Raw genomic sequence first — 16,455 nt, 5'->3', positions numbered from 1 at the left:
AAGGTAAAATATTAATAGCCAACAATATTTATTTTTCTTCACTTTTTTAAAAGAGCACTCCTATTTTTTTTTCTTTCTTTATCATCCTTTCTACTCAAACTGCTACATCAAATCTGCAAAGGATCTTTTCACCCTCTTTTCTTTGTTCATGTGATATGTTTACGTCCAAACATCCTACAAATTGAAACAAAACTTAAGGTGTATTTGTTTTAAAAAGATAAATTTGAAAGAGTGGATTTGAGGAAAAATAAAGGTGAAAATTAGGTTGATTGAATTAAGGAAAAGATTATAAAAAATGAGGGGATTTGAAATAAAAATTTATAAAAAGTAGTGAGTGATTAATGAGTTTGATAAATTAAAAAAATGATTTAATTGATAAAAATGAAAGACTACAATTTTATTCTTGGTCATAAAAGTAATTTAAAATAAAATATAATTAGTGTAAATGAAATATGAGTTATTATTTAAAATAAAAAATAAAAATAGATGAATTATGTTAAATTAAATTGGTAGAAATTAAGTTGAAATAAAATAGTTGTGATTAGTTTAAATAAAATTAACTAATAATTTGAATTGATGAAATTATTTTGACTAATAATAATACAACAAAAATTATTATAATAAATATTATTGTAAAAAAAAAAATAATAATAATAATAATTATCATTATTTAAACACATTGGTGAAAAGATGACAGAGATGCAAGAATTAACGAAAATTTTCTGCATTTGTCACATATGGGAGATTAAATTCTTACCAATTAATAGCATTAAACTGTGTGAAATCATATAATTTTCATGTCTGTCACGTAATTTTCATTTCTTGATCTCTTATCAGTTAAACAGTCCATTTTTTATCTGTCAAAGTTCTTCACTGAAGCAACTTTTTCTCCCAATAGGTCATCAATAGAACAAACAAATTAATTAACACACGAGACATAACTATCTAACAAATATAAGTTGCTCTATCCATTAACATAATCGAATGCATCAAGAAATAAACATAAGTAAAACAGAGTGAAATATCGATAGTAAAATATAAAACAGAGTTTAGATTGCGAGACAATTATCAAACACAAACATACCTTTATATACAAACACGTTTGTCGATGCACTAAAGAGTATGAAATTGAATACAACTAAGAAAATTCATTATGATTTGACAGGAGCCGGAATGAACATGCAATTAAAGAGCATAAAATAAATTCTCTCATTATTTTAAAATATATGATTTTTTTAAAAATAAAATAATAAAAAGTAGAATTTTTTTGTCATGATGAAAAAAGATGAAAATAAAGAGGTAAAAGAACCAAAAACGCAACCTTTCTACTAATACTCAAAGGCACCTCATAAAACTCCAAGTAGTTGGCCACAACTAGTATAAATTCCCCACAAAAATTAATTGCTGAGTTATGATAAAAAAACATGATTTTAAAATAAAAGATATGAAGAGAAAAAGACCAACAGTAAATAAACAAATAATAGAAAATAAAACTTGACGGTGAAAATAGTGTTATACTCGCACTTCATATAAACTCCAAAAAGAATTGTGAAAACCAAAGAAATACCCTAAAAAATTGGGGGAAATAGAAAAATTAGCGCAAGAGAACATCAAAGAGTAAAGCAAGACAAACCAAAACCATTTCCCACAAGATATTGTGAGTTAGAAATAGAAAATGAAAATCAGAAAAAAAGAAAAGAAAATGCAAAGGGTACCCAAATTAGGTTGTTGTGTTGCTTAACCAGGCAAAAATGGGGTATGAGGGAAAGAGGTAAGAGAGAAGAAGAGTATAAAAGTTCCTTTGCATTTCATAGATCACAGCACATTTGTTAAATTAGGAAAAAATGGTAAGAGAAAAAGAAATGGGAAAGAAGTTTCTTTTATTATAAATAATAAAGTGTATTTTTGAACACACAAACTCTGCTTCTCGCACGTGACACGTTCAGCTAGCTTTGAAGGCTGAACAGTGAGGTGATGATGACGTGGCAAAACTTGAGCGAATTAATGAAGTGCGAAGCAGAGTACGAAGTGTTTTAATAGAGCATTAAAGATCAACCACTCTCTCATACAACGTGGCACCGTGACAGCCACTCAAAATAAAAACCAATATCCAACACCAAGGACAAGAACACTTCCCACAAACCATCATCTCAAAATCTATCCACACCAAATCGCCACCCTCAATTTCATCCATCCAACGCTCACAAATCACCTCAAATCCAAACGTATCTCCTCAAACAAACACACCTACATAAAAAAAAATCAAACCCCTCTCACTGTCTCACTCTCACTCCCCACTCTTTCACCATGAATTCTATTGCTCTCAAAACCTTTGTCGGCCTCCGGCAAACCTCGCCGGATGCGCCGCATTTCGCTGCCCAGCCAAGACTCCCCCCATCTCACCGAAAGTTTAGAATTGTGGCCGGCAAATTCAGCCCGAAGCTGCAGGGGCGGAACCTACGAGTGGCAGTAGTGGGTGGTGGTCCCGCCGGCGGCGCGGCGGCGGAGGCGCTGGCGAAGGGTGGCGTGGAGACTTTCCTTTTCGAGCGGAAGCTGGACAACTGCAAGCCGTGCGGGGGAGCGATTCCGCTGTGCATGGTGGGGGAGTTCGACCTGCCGCTGGACATCATTGACCGGCGCGTAACGAAGATGAAGATGATATCGCCGTCGAACGTGGCGGTGGACATCGGGAGAACGCTTAAGCCGCACGAGTACATAGGTATGGTCCGGCGCGAGGTGCTGGATGCTTACCTGAGAGAGCGGGCGAAAGAGAATGGGGCTAGTGTCATCAACGGGCTGTTCATGAAAATGGATATTCCGAAGGATAACACCAGCCCCTACGTTCTTCATTACTCTTCCTACGATAACAAAATCGGTGGGGCCGGTGAGAAGCGTACCTTGGAAGTTGACGCTGTCATTGGTGCTGATGGCGCTAATTCTAAAGTCGCCAAGTCTATTGATGCCGGTGAATACGAGTACGCCATCGCCTTTCAGGTACTACCATATTTCTTCTTCATGTTTTACAGATTTTATAAGTTGAAACTAACAAAGAGGTATAACTGTTGAATTATAAGGGAAACATTTCTTCTTCATTTCATGTTTTCTTGGGATGAATTTATAACTGTTGCTTGGTTCTTGTCATTACCAAAGAGAATCTCATATTCTAAACTGTCAATTGGTTTCTAAATTTGGCACCATTAGTCAATTTGGTCTTGACACTGTCGAGTCAATCAATTTTGTCCATAAGCATAGTAAATCAGCTCTCCAATGCTAAAGATCTTGTTGAACCACGCCAAAGCTACTTATGGAGTTGTCTAGTAGATGCCAAAGTAATGGATTAAGTCGTTACGAAAGAACAAGTCAAGAAACTAAATAGATGTTTACTTGCTGTGAAAGAACAGCAGAAAAAGAATGCAGGGCTTCTGATTTATGCATTGTATGTGTGTTGAAACTTTCAAATTAATGGTATGTGTGGTTTTGATTGAATGGATTCTCAGGAGAGGGTAAAAATTCCGGATGATAAGATGGCGTATTACGAGGACCTAGCGGAGATGTACGTGGGGGATGATGTTTCTCCGGATTTCTACGGGTGGGTATTTCCAAAATGTGACCATGTGGCTGTTGGAACTGGTACCGTGACACACAAGGGGGACATCAAGAAGTTCCAACTAGCAACAAGGAAGAGAGCAGAAGACAAAATTTTGGGAGGCAAGATCATCAGAGTGGAGGCTCACCCTATCCCGGAACATCCGCGGCCGCGAAGGTTGTTGGGTAGAGTGGCTCTGGTGGGCGATGCTGCTGGGTATGTAACGAAATGCTCCGGAGAGGGAATCTATTTTGCGGCGAAGAGTGGTAGAATGTGTGCAGAGGCAATTGTTGAAGGTTCGGAGAATGGGAAGAGGATGGTGGAAGAAGGGGACTTGAGGAAGTACTTGGAGAAGTGGGATAAGACTTATTGGCCGACTTACAAGGTGTTGGATGTGCTTCAGAAGGTGTTTTACAGGTCGAACCCAGCTAGGGAAGCGTTTGTGGAGATGTGTGCCGATGAGTATGTGCAGAAGATGACATTTGATAGCTATTTGTACAAGACAGTGGTGCCTGGAAATCCTCTGGAGGATCTGAAATTGGCCATTAACACCATTGGGAGCTTAGTTAGGGCCAGTGCCATAAGGAGGGAGATGAACAAACTTAATGTATGATATGACAATAGTCATCATCTCTCTATATCTCTCATACATTTTTAATTCTTTTTTGCATTATGTATTTCCTACTGGACACCATCTCCTTTCATATCATAACTATATATCTACGTTTAAGCAAAAGGGTTGAACTTTCACGCAATTCCCATAACACAACTTTTGCACCTAATTGATAATCCAAAATAGAAGAAATCCAAAGAAGCGTTGTGATTATCAAGCAATGTGACTTACTTTGATTCCTAGGAAAATGATTTCACGCTAAATTTAATGATATGTCCATGCTAATGATGTAATGATAAGCGCAACTTGTCTCAATTTTTCTTATCTTGATTTTATATACTTTTAACAATGTGTGGCCTTTACCTCTTGGTTGTTTTCAAGGGTCGAAGTTGGTACTCTATTACATAATAATATTTCCTGTATTTTATACCAATCACCAAGCAATGCATTTTTTAAACTTTTATTTATAACGGGATTAAATAATATAAAACAAATAAATATAGTATAAAAATATAATTGAACCTTGTTTTTCTCTTACCAGCTTTGGATTTAGTTCTGTAATTAATTTACTCTGGTAAGAGTTTTATACCCACAACTTATATATAAATTCTATTTATGAATTTAATTAATTACATGACCTTTTAAAACAATTTCTCAAATTCAAAAAGTTAGTACCTTAAAATATCTTTAGTAGAAATTAATTTCAAAAGTATTTATGAATTAAAGTATCATTTTAATATAACTTTTAAGTATAAATTGTTTAAAGTTAAGGAGAGTTATGAATTTACCCATTATGCATACGATAATATCTATCAGCTCTTAAATGGAAACTGCCATTTCCTAGCACGAAATCAACTGAGTGGGATTTATCAATGTTTTGTTTGAATAATAGGTAAAAAGAATAAAAAATTACCCTACAAAATTAGGTGATACCATGAAAAAATATAAACAATTATTTATCAAAACGAATCCAGTACTGATTTCTTAAAAAATGAAATATTTTTGTTTTTTTAAATTAAAAATACAATTTGAATGCTTGAGAAAATCTGTTAAACTAAAAATAGTTTTAAAAACACATTTTAATTTTTAAATCTAATAACTGAACTGATAAGATTAAAATCATAATTAAGACATAAATAATTGATATAAAAGAAAATAAAAAAAAAGGTAAAATAAGAAGAGTGATGCAAGGACGTGGCAGGAGAGTGAAGAAGATTAATTTTTTCTTTAGCGTTTGGTGAGGTAAAGGGTAGAGTGAGTGTGTATATATATTCGGCATTCGGCTGGTGTTTGCATTCCTCCACCATCCATACCAATCCAATCTCTCAGGCGGAGATTTCAAACCCATCTTTGCTTCTTAAAGCTCTTTGTCTTTCTCATCACCGTTCACTCCCAGGTACGTTTTTCTCTTTCTCGCCGCCAGATCTCAATCCTTTCCCTCACCCCAGATCTGTTCATGCGTGATTCTCTTCTATTTCCCCTTTTTCTGCTTTTCATTTCTCGCTTCAATTATCAATGTGGAATTTCGATTCCAAATTATGCCTCTCATTAACTAATCTCGACCATGCATGCTATTTTTCAGCTCTTTCCGTGCTGCATGTCATTTCATTGAGCTTTTCCAACCTGTTTCTTTGCTTATATTGAATAATTTGTTGGGCTAGGGTTTAGCTTACATAAATCTGTTGGAATATAAGCCTTGTGCTTTATTATTTCTTTGGTGTTTTGTTTGTTTCAAACAGGTTTCTGTGGGTTAATGGAACAGACCTCATGCCGTTTTTTTGTATCACAGGTTGAGATGGCAGCGGCACCTGCAGCTACTTTCACTATTGGATCCACCGGTACCCTTGGTCAAAGAGGAAGCTCTTCTCCTCAATTAAGGACTTTTGGGTTAAAATTCAACACCCAAAATCCTTTGAAGAGTTTCTGTGGCCTCAAGGCTATGTCATCTGTGAGATGTGAGTCAGAATTATCTTTCTTAGCTAACAAAAGTGGTTCTGCTCTGCGGGCATCTTTTTCATCCAAGGCTCAGAAGGAAAACAACCAGAACTTCAACCACAAGTTGCAGCCTCAGGCTTCGTTCAAAGTTGCAGTTCTTGGGGCTGCTGGAGGGATTGGACAGCCGCTCGCGCTTCTTATCAAAATGTCCCCTTTAGTTTCCGACCTGCATCTCTATGATATTGCGAATGTCAAGGGAGTGGCTGCTGATATTAGTCACTGCAACACACCCTCACAAGTGAGGGATTTCACTGGAGCTTCTGAGTTGGCAAATTGTTTGAATGGTGTGGATGTTGTTGTCATTCCTGCCGGTGTTCCGAGGAAGCCCGGCATGACTCGTGATGACCTTTTCAACATCAATGCTGGAATAGTCAGGGACTTAGTTTCGGCTGTTGCGGATAATTGCCCAGGTGCTTTTATTCAAATTATCAGTAACCCTGTGAACTCTACTGTGCCTATTGCTGCAGAAGTTTTGAAACAAAAGGGTGTCTATGATCCTAAAAAGCTCTTTGGTGTTACCACACTGGATGTTGTGAGGGCAAACACATTTGTTGCTCAGAGGAAGAACCTGAAGCTGATTGATGTTGATGTCCCTGTTGTTGGGGGCCATGCCGGGATTACCATTCTTCCTCTCTTGTCAAAGACAAGACCCTCAGCGAGTTTCACTGATGAAGAGGTTGAGGAGTTGACGGTCAGGATTCAAAACGCTGGTACTGAAGTTGTGGAAGCAAAGGCAGGGGCTGGGTCTGCTACCTTGTCAATGGCATATGCAGCTGCTAGATTTGTTGAGTCGTCTTTGCGTGCACTTGATGGAGACGGAGATGTGTATGAGTGCTCATTTGTGCAATCAGATTTGACTGACCTTCCATTCTTTGCTTCAAGGGTGAAGCTTGGTAGGAAAGGTATCGAGGCTTTAATTCCATCTGACCTCCAAGGGTTGACTGACTACGAGCAGAAGGCTTTGGAAGCACTTAAGCCAGAACTCAAGGCCAGCATAGAGAAGGGGATTGCTTTCGCTCAGAAGCAAACTGTTGCTGCTTAACTTCATTTTGTCAACGGTGATTTCTTGGGTTATGAATTTATTTGAGCATAAATATAACGAGAAATTAGGTTGCGAGTTTGTTGTAGCATCTTTTCTGCTTCCGGAACCTAGGATTCAAATTTTCCGTAGTATCAATTGTATTTCCAGTTTTGTTAGTAGAACGTGAGGGAGCTTCCATCTCTGTTCTCTATACCAAGCTTAGGTTTTGATAAAATCTCCCAAGATGTCACCATTATAATTTAGAACCGGAGAAATATAAATGTTTGAATAATACGGCAATGGACCAGCTTTTTGTTTCTTCGTTGAATCCAATAAATGTTTTTTGGTTGAATCATTTATAATCCAGGCAAGCTCTGGCGTAGTTGAACATGCAGTGGACTTTTCGGTCATCAATGCCAGATAAATGGGCCCTTTAATTGATGGATATAAATAGTCTGCTTATAGAAGATTGCAGTTTGAAAATAACTGCATGACGAGGTGTTTTAATTAACCCTACTACTCGTGGATTTTAAGTTGTATTTGTAATTTCTTTTTATTAAAATATTTTTCATGATCAAGATTGTCCGCAGATAGTTTATCTTACCTGGTTAGAATCAATTAGATTTTTTACGATATTCTTACTTTAAGTCACTAGCCAGACGTAAGAGCAATTTTAAGTACAAAAAATAAGAGAAAAAAACTGTCTGATGCTGTTATCTAAATGGAATGCATATAAAATTATCATTTGGCATTATCAGAGCGCTTTAATATGGCTCCTTAATATATTTTGAATGGACAAAAGCTGTATGGTCAGAGTTGATCCAGTTAGCAGGGATTGTAACCTTGTCAGCACTTCGAGGAATGCCAATGTCAAGCAAAATCGACGTATTATACAGGACGAACCTACCCTCTCTTAGGTCAAATGACTATAGCTCAGTGTACTGTTTCAATTGATCTTCAATATAAGAAAAAGTTCTCCAAAAGCTTAAAAACAAAAAATCTCATCCCAACAACAAATTTGCCGGGTAGCAGATTTGATGTTTTGCAGGTCACCGGTGTTTGTTAGGTGTCTGATATCGTGTCCAGCAGGATCGTCCTCGAATAGTCTATCCATAAGCTTCAGAAACAATCAGCTGAGACCGTGGTACTAACAGGTGCTGCGGTGCCATGAAATGATACTGGAATAAAGGCAATGGTTATCTGAACCTTAACTGATCCACACTAGCAATGCAGTTAATGCCTGTTGGGTAGTTTGTATTTATGGTTGCATTTCAATTAAGCCAATATTTCACCAAGTTTCTACAAATAACCAGCCGTAAAATTAGCAATTCTACATTTAGTTTCCCTTGGGAATAATTTCAGTACAGTAACACTCGGCGCTCGACATGACACATTTATCATCTGCAAATAATTTCCCTACCAATAATCGTTACATGAGCAGTGCCCTCCCCTAAAGTGGTGAAATCGATTATGGTCCCTAAGAAATACATCACGGTTGTAAACCCCAGAAAAAAGTTTTAGAAAATTGTGGCAGTCAACACATATACGGATATTACTGGCCACTCTTAGTGTTGTGCCAGGTGGAGTTGCAAGAACCCCGAAAGCAACAGCCAATTTTTCACTGTGATGTGAGAGCACATACCCCTTTTCTTTGTCATTCATCTTATGTAACTCAGATGAAAGTTCAACAACATAACCTGCAATCCTCAGCTGATGATTAATCTCATCTAGCTTCTCATAAATCAAACGATTTTTTGAATGTGAAATGTCGTCCACAACAAACTCGTGTACTACTCCTTTCAATTCGATTGTGCTGCAACCTGGGGTTGTTCGGATTGCTTTATCTTTCATCAATTTCCTCACTTCTGCTACCTTTTCCCAGTGTCCAGCTGAAGAATAAATATTCAAAAGTAAAACGTAATCCCCAGCTTCTTGAGCTTTCAATTCAATCAAATGCCCAATTACTTGTTCACCAAGTGTAACATGGCCATGAATCCTACAAGCCCCAAGCAAAGTCCTCCATATTTTGGAATCTGGCTTCACTACCATTGACATAATAAGCTGATAAGCCTTATCAAGCAGGCCAACACGGCCCAAGAGATCAACCATGCACCCATAGTGATGAACGTTGGGAGTTATTCCAAACTCTGTGTTCATACGGTCAAAAACTGACATTCCCTCATCAACCATTCCAGAATGACTGCAAGCAGAAAGGACACCCGTGAATGTCTGATCATCCGGCTGAATGCCAATTCTCAGCATCTCTTCAAATGCCTCAATAGCTTCCCTTCCATATCCATTCATTGCCAAACCAGAGATCATAGCACTCCACGAAACCACACTTTTATTTCCTGTTCTCTTAAAAATCTCATAAGCCTTCTCTAGACAACCACAACGTGAATACATAGAGATGAGTGCATTTGATAAATTGGGAGCATCACCATAACCACGCTCTATTATATAGCCATGAATTCGTTCACCAAATTCCAAGGCATTCAAATGAGCACAAGCCTGAAGAAGAAGCAAACAAGTAACATCATCAGGCTCACATTTATCGCTCGAACCCTGCATAACATCAAACAAACTCAAAGCGTCCCGAGTCCTATTATTTCGAACACAGCAAGAGATCATCACATTCCAAGCAACAGTGTCCCTTTGAGGCATCTCATCGAACACCTTGCACGCATCACCACCACTCCGGCATTGCGAATACAGGTCCATGACAGCGGTGAGCAAAAGGGTATCCCATTGGTGCCCATCTTTGAATATGTTGCAATGAACCTGAATCCCTCCAAGAAGATACAGAAGCCTAATACAAGACTTAACAGCAAAGGAAGCCGATAAAGGGTCTGCAGCAATGCCTCTTCTTCTCATATCTCGATATAAAAGGAGACCCTTTCGCGGGGAATCACTCGTGGAACAGGCTCTGATCATTGTGTTGTAATGAAAAATCAAGGGGTGGGTGAGTTGCTCAAAAAAACGGTGGGAATAGTTGGCATCTTGCAATGGACCAGAGAGAGCTATACGGGACAAGAACTGAATAGAAACTGGGGGGTATTGAATGAGGTTTGTGCGTATAATGTGAGCGTGGATTTGGAGCAACTGGATCTTTTGGGAAACAGATTTTATGGCAGAAATCACGGGTTCTAGAGCCATTTCATACTCAACGTTTGAGTTTTGCGGTGAATCAATAGTGGCCTCCGATCACATGGATGTGAGATAGTTTCAGTGATAACCAACAAACTACAACACCACAACCAAAAGAACTGCTAATGCCCAAGGGAAACGATTTTCAAAAGAAATTCCAGGGTGGAAGAGTGAAACAGGCCATGACTGTGGAAAATATTATTAAAATCATAAAGGGCGAAGATCAATATTTTTTCTTCTATTAAAATGACTATTTTGAATATATTTTAAACCTTATCATTTAATTGTCACAATGTTATAAATAGACTTTCATTTGAGTATGGAAAAAAATCATTGGTTAACATCTAAATTATTTTGTCAAAATATTGACTAATTGTATTATAGTCTTTTGTTGTTAATGGTCAATTAAATACATTTAGAATCTGGTTTATCCTGTAGAAATTATATCATTATTGAATATACAGTCTTTTTGTTGCACTTGATTTGATTTGGTTCCTCATCTTTATTTTTACTATGAATTAGAAGGACAATGGAATTCTAAAAGGATTTCAATATTGGAGTGATCTTGAAAGAAGAAGAGAGAGTCACTTGTAAAGACTTTATTACTCTTGCAGCCATCATGGTTAATTCATATTTTTAAAGTTTCTTTTAAAGTGATTTGCTTCATTTCTATCCTTTTACGAGAATGATACAACAAATTATATATAAAAAATGCTTAGTTTACATATAAAAATATATCTAATAAAAAATATTTCAAAAGAGTGTTATTTCCTTGTTGAATTAAACTAGTGACATTAAGAAGTGTGATGTAGTGGTGATATGTTTATACGTAATAGTTTAAAACAATAATTAATATAATGTTATTGTAAGGTGGAATATATTTTTAATTCTATAATTCTTTCTGTTTTTTATATTTTTTTTATGCACTGCTCGGTCGATATACCTAAAAAAACATTCATACTTAAAGATATGTTCATTTGAAGGAATGATTTGAGAGAGGGAATGAATTTGAGCTTAATTAATTAAATATTGTTTTTTTAAGAGATTTAAGGTGAGTGAAAGTGGACTTAGAAAAAAAGTTTGTAAAAATTAATGTAAAATTTAATGGATGTCACTTATAAGAAAAGTTATTTTAGTTGATAAAATTTAAAAATTACCAAAATATCCTTAGTGATAAAAATAATATAAAATGCTATTTATTAATAATATATTTATTGGAAAAAATATTATAAAAAGAAAAAAATCAAAATTATTTTTTAAAGTAAAATAAATTTGTATTTAAGTAAAGTCAAATAATTATGTATAAAAACATTAGTAATAAAAGATTTATTTATTATTAATGTTATTATTATTGAAATTATTGAAGACTAAAAATCCTGAAGACTTAAAAAAAATGAAATAGAAACAAAAAAAAAAATTGTTGCAGAAATTATGATAAAATGGTTTCAAAGGAATGATATATTTCATATCAGAATGGTTTTGGTCCCACACAATGCAAATGGTTTAGAATGAATTTGTTTTAGGGGTAAAAACGATTTCTTATAAAAAATTACCTCAAATCTCTTGCTATCACCGCAGATGGACTAAATATTGAATCCTGCGAATCATAGCCTCTTATTCCTTCTGAATTCCTTCATACGAACATCATTAAAATCTCAAATCCATCTTTTCCAATACACGTGAATAGAGATATCCATCCAAGCAAATAGAGCCTAAGTATTTGGTTTCCAAGAATATAATAAATGTACATAATCTAAAAGTATTAAATACTTTATATATAATTCAGTGTTTTTAGTGGATTTTTACCTTTTGAAATGCCTAATTGTAATGACACCTTAACCTTACTTAGAAGGTCATAGTGTTCAGTATTGACAATTCTATTGATTATAAGAGAAAACATGCCTATCGTCGAGACATCACTATGTTCTGATTGTTTCTTATACGGATCATACCACCTCTCACTGATAATATTGTTTTAAAAGATGTAATGTACCTATAATTATCATTATATTTTTTATATTTTCGTTTATTATAAATTTAATAATTTTATATAAATCAATATTTTAAATGTAATGATATTAAGTTTATTTTGAAGGATCTCAATAATTGGTTCCACGTATTGAAATATTAGCAACTATTTGTCTCTTTTCCTATTCTCTTAATAAAAGACAACATCATTTATAAAAGAAATATAAGAAAATGATATATTTTAACCTTATGTAAATTTAAAACTAAAGGATAAGAACATATTATATGTATAGAAGCGGATACAATTTATAGTATGATATTTTATCACGATTTCAGGAAAAAGGAAAAAGAAAAAGAATTTTATACCTTCATGTCCCACACTTCCTATTTCTATTTACTTATTTTTCACGGAAAAATCTTACTTCCGTTTACTTAGTTGATGGTTGAACAAATTCGCTTATAAATACTCACGAGAAAATATGTAAAAAAAATGGAGCTTTATCATTAATTAAAATCAAATTATATAGGCAATATAATTGAATGAATTTTTTTTATATAAAAATTATGTCTAAGTTTTTGGCATAACCATAATTTATTTTATTTTTATTCTATTTTAAAGAAACCTGTCATATACTTGGAAAGGAGTATATTAATGCGAGTAAATGCACAGCACTGTGAAAATAACTCCCTCGAAAATAACCAAGCATATACTACTATAACGGTAATTTGTGGTGGTTTATTATTTATTGACACATTTTTCCAACTCTTATTATTGTATTGGGTAATAAATCACATACCATTTATTATAATTCCATTTCTCTCTTTCTCGTAAACTTCAAATTAGAATATCCACACATTGATAAATAAATGAAAAGATTCATCCACTGTAGGTGCTGGTGAACATAGAAAACAACATATCTATCTTTATGTTGCTCTGTGCCTTTCTTAACTTAAGCAATTCCAAATTAAGACTACACAAAAATACCATGAATTCGACAATGCCACCACAAAACGTTACCCACAGACACCATACAGAAACATCTAAACATTCTCATCACAGTTTTAAATATTGGTTTGCAATGAGTTGTATGACAAACAAAAAAACTCCATTGCTAATATTGTTGAATCTTACATATATTTAAGCTAACTGAGAAATGAGATACTTCATATCCAGTTCTTCTTCACTTTCGTTATTATATTCTGACATCGCGCCACTCCAAGAAGAACACTCTGGTTCCCTTTGTCCTAGCTTCCTTTTCTTGTAGTTGGCCTTGAAACATGCCTGTCTAAGTCTTTTTGTATTGTCTTCCAGTTCAATGTCTGGCATTTCCTCCAAAAGCTTCTTTTCATTTTCCAATGTCTCAATGGCAAATCTTAACTTCTCTTCACTCTCCGGCCCCTCCTCTTTCAGCAGCTCCTGCACCTCAAACCCCATTGCCCAAAATTAGGAAATAGCTACCCTCATTTTATCACAATAAAGTGTAGTAAATAATCAAACACAACGTACATATCAGAAACACAACGTACGTACCTGTACATTATTTATCAGAGTTTGCAAGCTCATCAGCTTTCTGTGGGGCCACCTTCTGATACCCAACTCTCTGCACCTTTTCTTCAAAAGTGTCAGCCCCACATTCATTTCTCTGGCAGCTTGTGTTATTGGCATGTAAAAGTACTCAGATATCGTCTTCCTTGATAACTTTCTGCTATTTCTAGGGTTCGTTATTTCTTCTCTCCCCTCGTTAACCTTTCTATCATCCACCATCTCCTTCAAACTTTCTTCCTTGTTACGAAATAAAAAATCGACTTCCGAATCAAACACAGCATTCACTTCGTTCCACACAGGAAGCCCCTTAGATATATCATAAAAATCACAGTCTGCTGTAACAAGACAATCAACATCTAAATAAGGACAACTAACATAGTAGTAGCATCATCGTAAAATATAAAGACTTTGAAAACTCATGTTCTTGATGTTGACGTGTGTATAACCTCGCAGGGTCGGTGATGGTTCGATGGCGAGCGTTTCGTATAAAGGATCAGAAGGGTAATACTCCGTAAGAGGAACAGCATCATGGTGGTATTCTTGTATGGGTAAATCTTGTAGTGGAGGAGGATACACTTCACTGTTTTCGCTGAGAAAAAGGCATTCCAATAATTACAATTCAAAACCTAAACGAACGTACTAACATTTCGTCATGGTGGGAAGGCGTAGAGGAGAACGGTTTACCTGTAAGAAAACTGGCACGTAAATGGCAATGGGTTTTCTTCTATCTGATAATAAGAGCTCCAACTCATAAGAGGGTGAGAGTCCATGATCATGGTGAAGTAACCAAAGGATATAACAGTGTGGGAATATGAAAGGAAGTTGGCTATATATATATATACATACATACACGAAATATGGATATGAATTTACTGCATCGTTGATGACGATGATAATGATGATGATAGTGTATCATTTGTAACAAATGGAAGCAATTAATTGCTTGGAGAATGTGCGCCGTCTTGTGTGCATGAATGCATTTTAATGGTGAAGAGTATGCTTGTGAGAGTTACAAGATCAATTTAATTATCAGTAGAAATATCCAAGGGTTCTAAATGCTCAATATCTCAACCTTTGGATCGGATGAAAAATTAATTTGTTTGCCTTCTTTTTTCTGTTTTAGCAAATATACATGAATTGGTTGTTCTCTACCAGAGTTTAATCTATACAGAAGTTGAAAAGATATACTGAATAGAGGGTATAGTATAGCTATATATAGTAGATGGTGGCTTCATGATGTGTTTTTTATCATAGACTTAATCAAGTTGAGAAAATGTTTCTATCAATTATCAATTCGCAGTCACTTTCAAAAATTTGGTTGGGAATGAGCGATTAGGCATGCTAAGTTTGCAGTAATTGATATGATGCTGAATTAAATCATCAATATGATGCTGATTGGGCCACGTTCATGGTTGCATGCTGCACGTTTTCCCGTTTTCTTCCAAGCAATGGAAATACCTGAATGTTTAACAAATTACTATGAAGCAATAATCATAATCATTTGCCTCTCTGCAACTTCATCTACCAATAATCATTACTGATAATATTAGATTTGGGGGCGATAATTAATGACACACGGCTGCTTATCTATTTTTACCTTTTGAATGCCCTAATTCATTAATTTATTCTACAGTTTTAATTAACTTCTAACTGATGGCTAACGAATTTAACTCACCAGTTATCATATTCATGGAGGTGTAACCGACAGAAAAAAAAACACTAATTATTTTCCCCAACTGTTACCAAGAGAAGTTCTTTGCCCTTGTATATATAGCTGCTGCTCATGTAATTCCTTTTTTTTATATATATGTATATTTGTATTTAATTACATGTGATAGCCAATAGTTTTATAACAACACTGTTAACCATTTGTATGGATAATTGTATTGTATCATGTTTATTTGTTTTTAATCATTTGTAAATAAATTAATCATATTTATATTTAGGTGTAAAAACTTCGAATTTACAATACATTTTTTTTTACGTTCAGCCACATTTATCATATACAGTAAATAAAATTATTTTCATATTAATTATCTTGACAATGGTATCGAACACAAGTATTGTTTGATTGACATGTAAAAAATATTTTCACTATGCATGTTTAAATTCTAACTTAAATAGAAGCTTGAATTTTAATACATCAAATTTATTATATAGTTAATTAATTAAACTAATTTATTACTATAATATTTTTCACGAAAAAAGTGGATAGAAAAAGTTCCTCAAATTAAAATTATATTTCAATATCAAATTATCGTGAAATTAAATGCAAATGCAAATTAGTATTTAGCTGTCTTTAAATATTAACACGTTATATATTAATTTCATGGATGAATTTATTAGAAGTGATTACATTATTAAATAAATTTCAACTAATTCTTAAAAAAACCATACTGTAATAGTTTATCTATATAAATGAAAAATGTTTATGATTAGCATTAAAAAAACTGACATAGTCAACTGATAAAAATCTTAAGAAAGTATTATTTGTGAGAGAGAGAGGGGTTCAACTTTATAGGGTCGATCAAATAAATTTATTACTGTTATTTTATTCACTCATATCAATCTTATAATTT

At 34.7% G+C, this 16,455-nt stretch overlaps 4 protein-coding genes across 4 annotated transcripts; 2 read left to right on the top strand and 2 right to left on the bottom strand.

Annotated features, from left to right (window-relative positions):
- The first annotated feature begins 2,273 nt into the window (after window positions 1-2,273).
- Window positions 2,274-4,336, top strand: LOC124826967 (Pyridine nucleotide-disulfide oxidoreductase family protein). Its single transcript, XM_047299943.2, has 2 exons — window positions 2,274-2,994; window positions 3,498-4,336. The coding sequence occupies exons 1-2, from the start codon at window positions 2,308-2,310 to the stop codon at window positions 4,197-4,199; spliced, it is 1,389 nt and encodes a 462-aa protein (XP_047155899.1). The 5' UTR covers window positions 2,274-2,307; the 3' UTR covers window positions 4,200-4,336.
- Window positions 4,337-5,436: 1,100 nt separating this feature from the next.
- On the top strand, window positions 5,437-7,534 carry MDH (malate dehydrogenase). The gene is made up of 2 exons (XM_047299965.2): window positions 5,437-5,595; window positions 5,989-7,534. Exon 2 carries the CDS (start codon window positions 5,995-5,997, stop codon window positions 7,234-7,236), a length of 1,242 nt encoding a protein of 413 aa, XP_047155921.1. The 5' UTR covers window positions 5,437-5,595; window positions 5,989-5,994; the 3' UTR covers window positions 7,237-7,534.
- A 977-nt stretch (window positions 7,535-8,511) lies between these two features.
- LOC124826978 (Pentatricopeptide repeat (PPR) superfamily protein) lies at window positions 8,512-10,562 on the bottom strand. Its single transcript, XM_047299953.2, has one exon. It carries the CDS (start codon window positions 10,369-10,371, stop codon window positions 8,632-8,634), a length of 1,740 nt encoding a protein of 579 aa, XP_047155909.1. The 5' UTR covers window positions 10,372-10,562; the 3' UTR covers window positions 8,512-8,631.
- Window positions 10,563-13,468: 2,906 nt separating this feature from the next.
- On the bottom strand, window positions 13,469-14,646 carry LOC124826823 (protein RKD2-like). Its single transcript, XM_047299766.1, has 4 exons — window positions 14,561-14,646; window positions 14,323-14,465; window positions 13,868-14,211; window positions 13,469-13,753 (listed from the first exon to the last, which is right to left on the bottom strand). The coding sequence occupies exons 1-4, from the start codon at window positions 14,644-14,646 to the stop codon at window positions 13,469-13,471; spliced, it is 858 nt and encodes a 285-aa protein (XP_047155722.1).
- Window positions 14,647-16,455: the final 1,809 nt, after the last annotated feature.

The sequence above is a fragment of the Vigna umbellata genome, chromosome 1 (genome assembly GCF_029865625.1).
Source record: "Vigna umbellata cultivar VRB3 chromosome 1, Vumbellata_1.0, whole genome shotgun sequence".
In the NCBI taxonomy this organism is placed as follows: domain Eukaryota; kingdom Viridiplantae; phylum Streptophyta; class Magnoliopsida; order Fabales; family Fabaceae; genus Vigna; species Vigna umbellata.
Note: the sequence above shows the minus strand (reverse complement) of the source record. Positions and strands in the feature narration are given on the sequence as shown.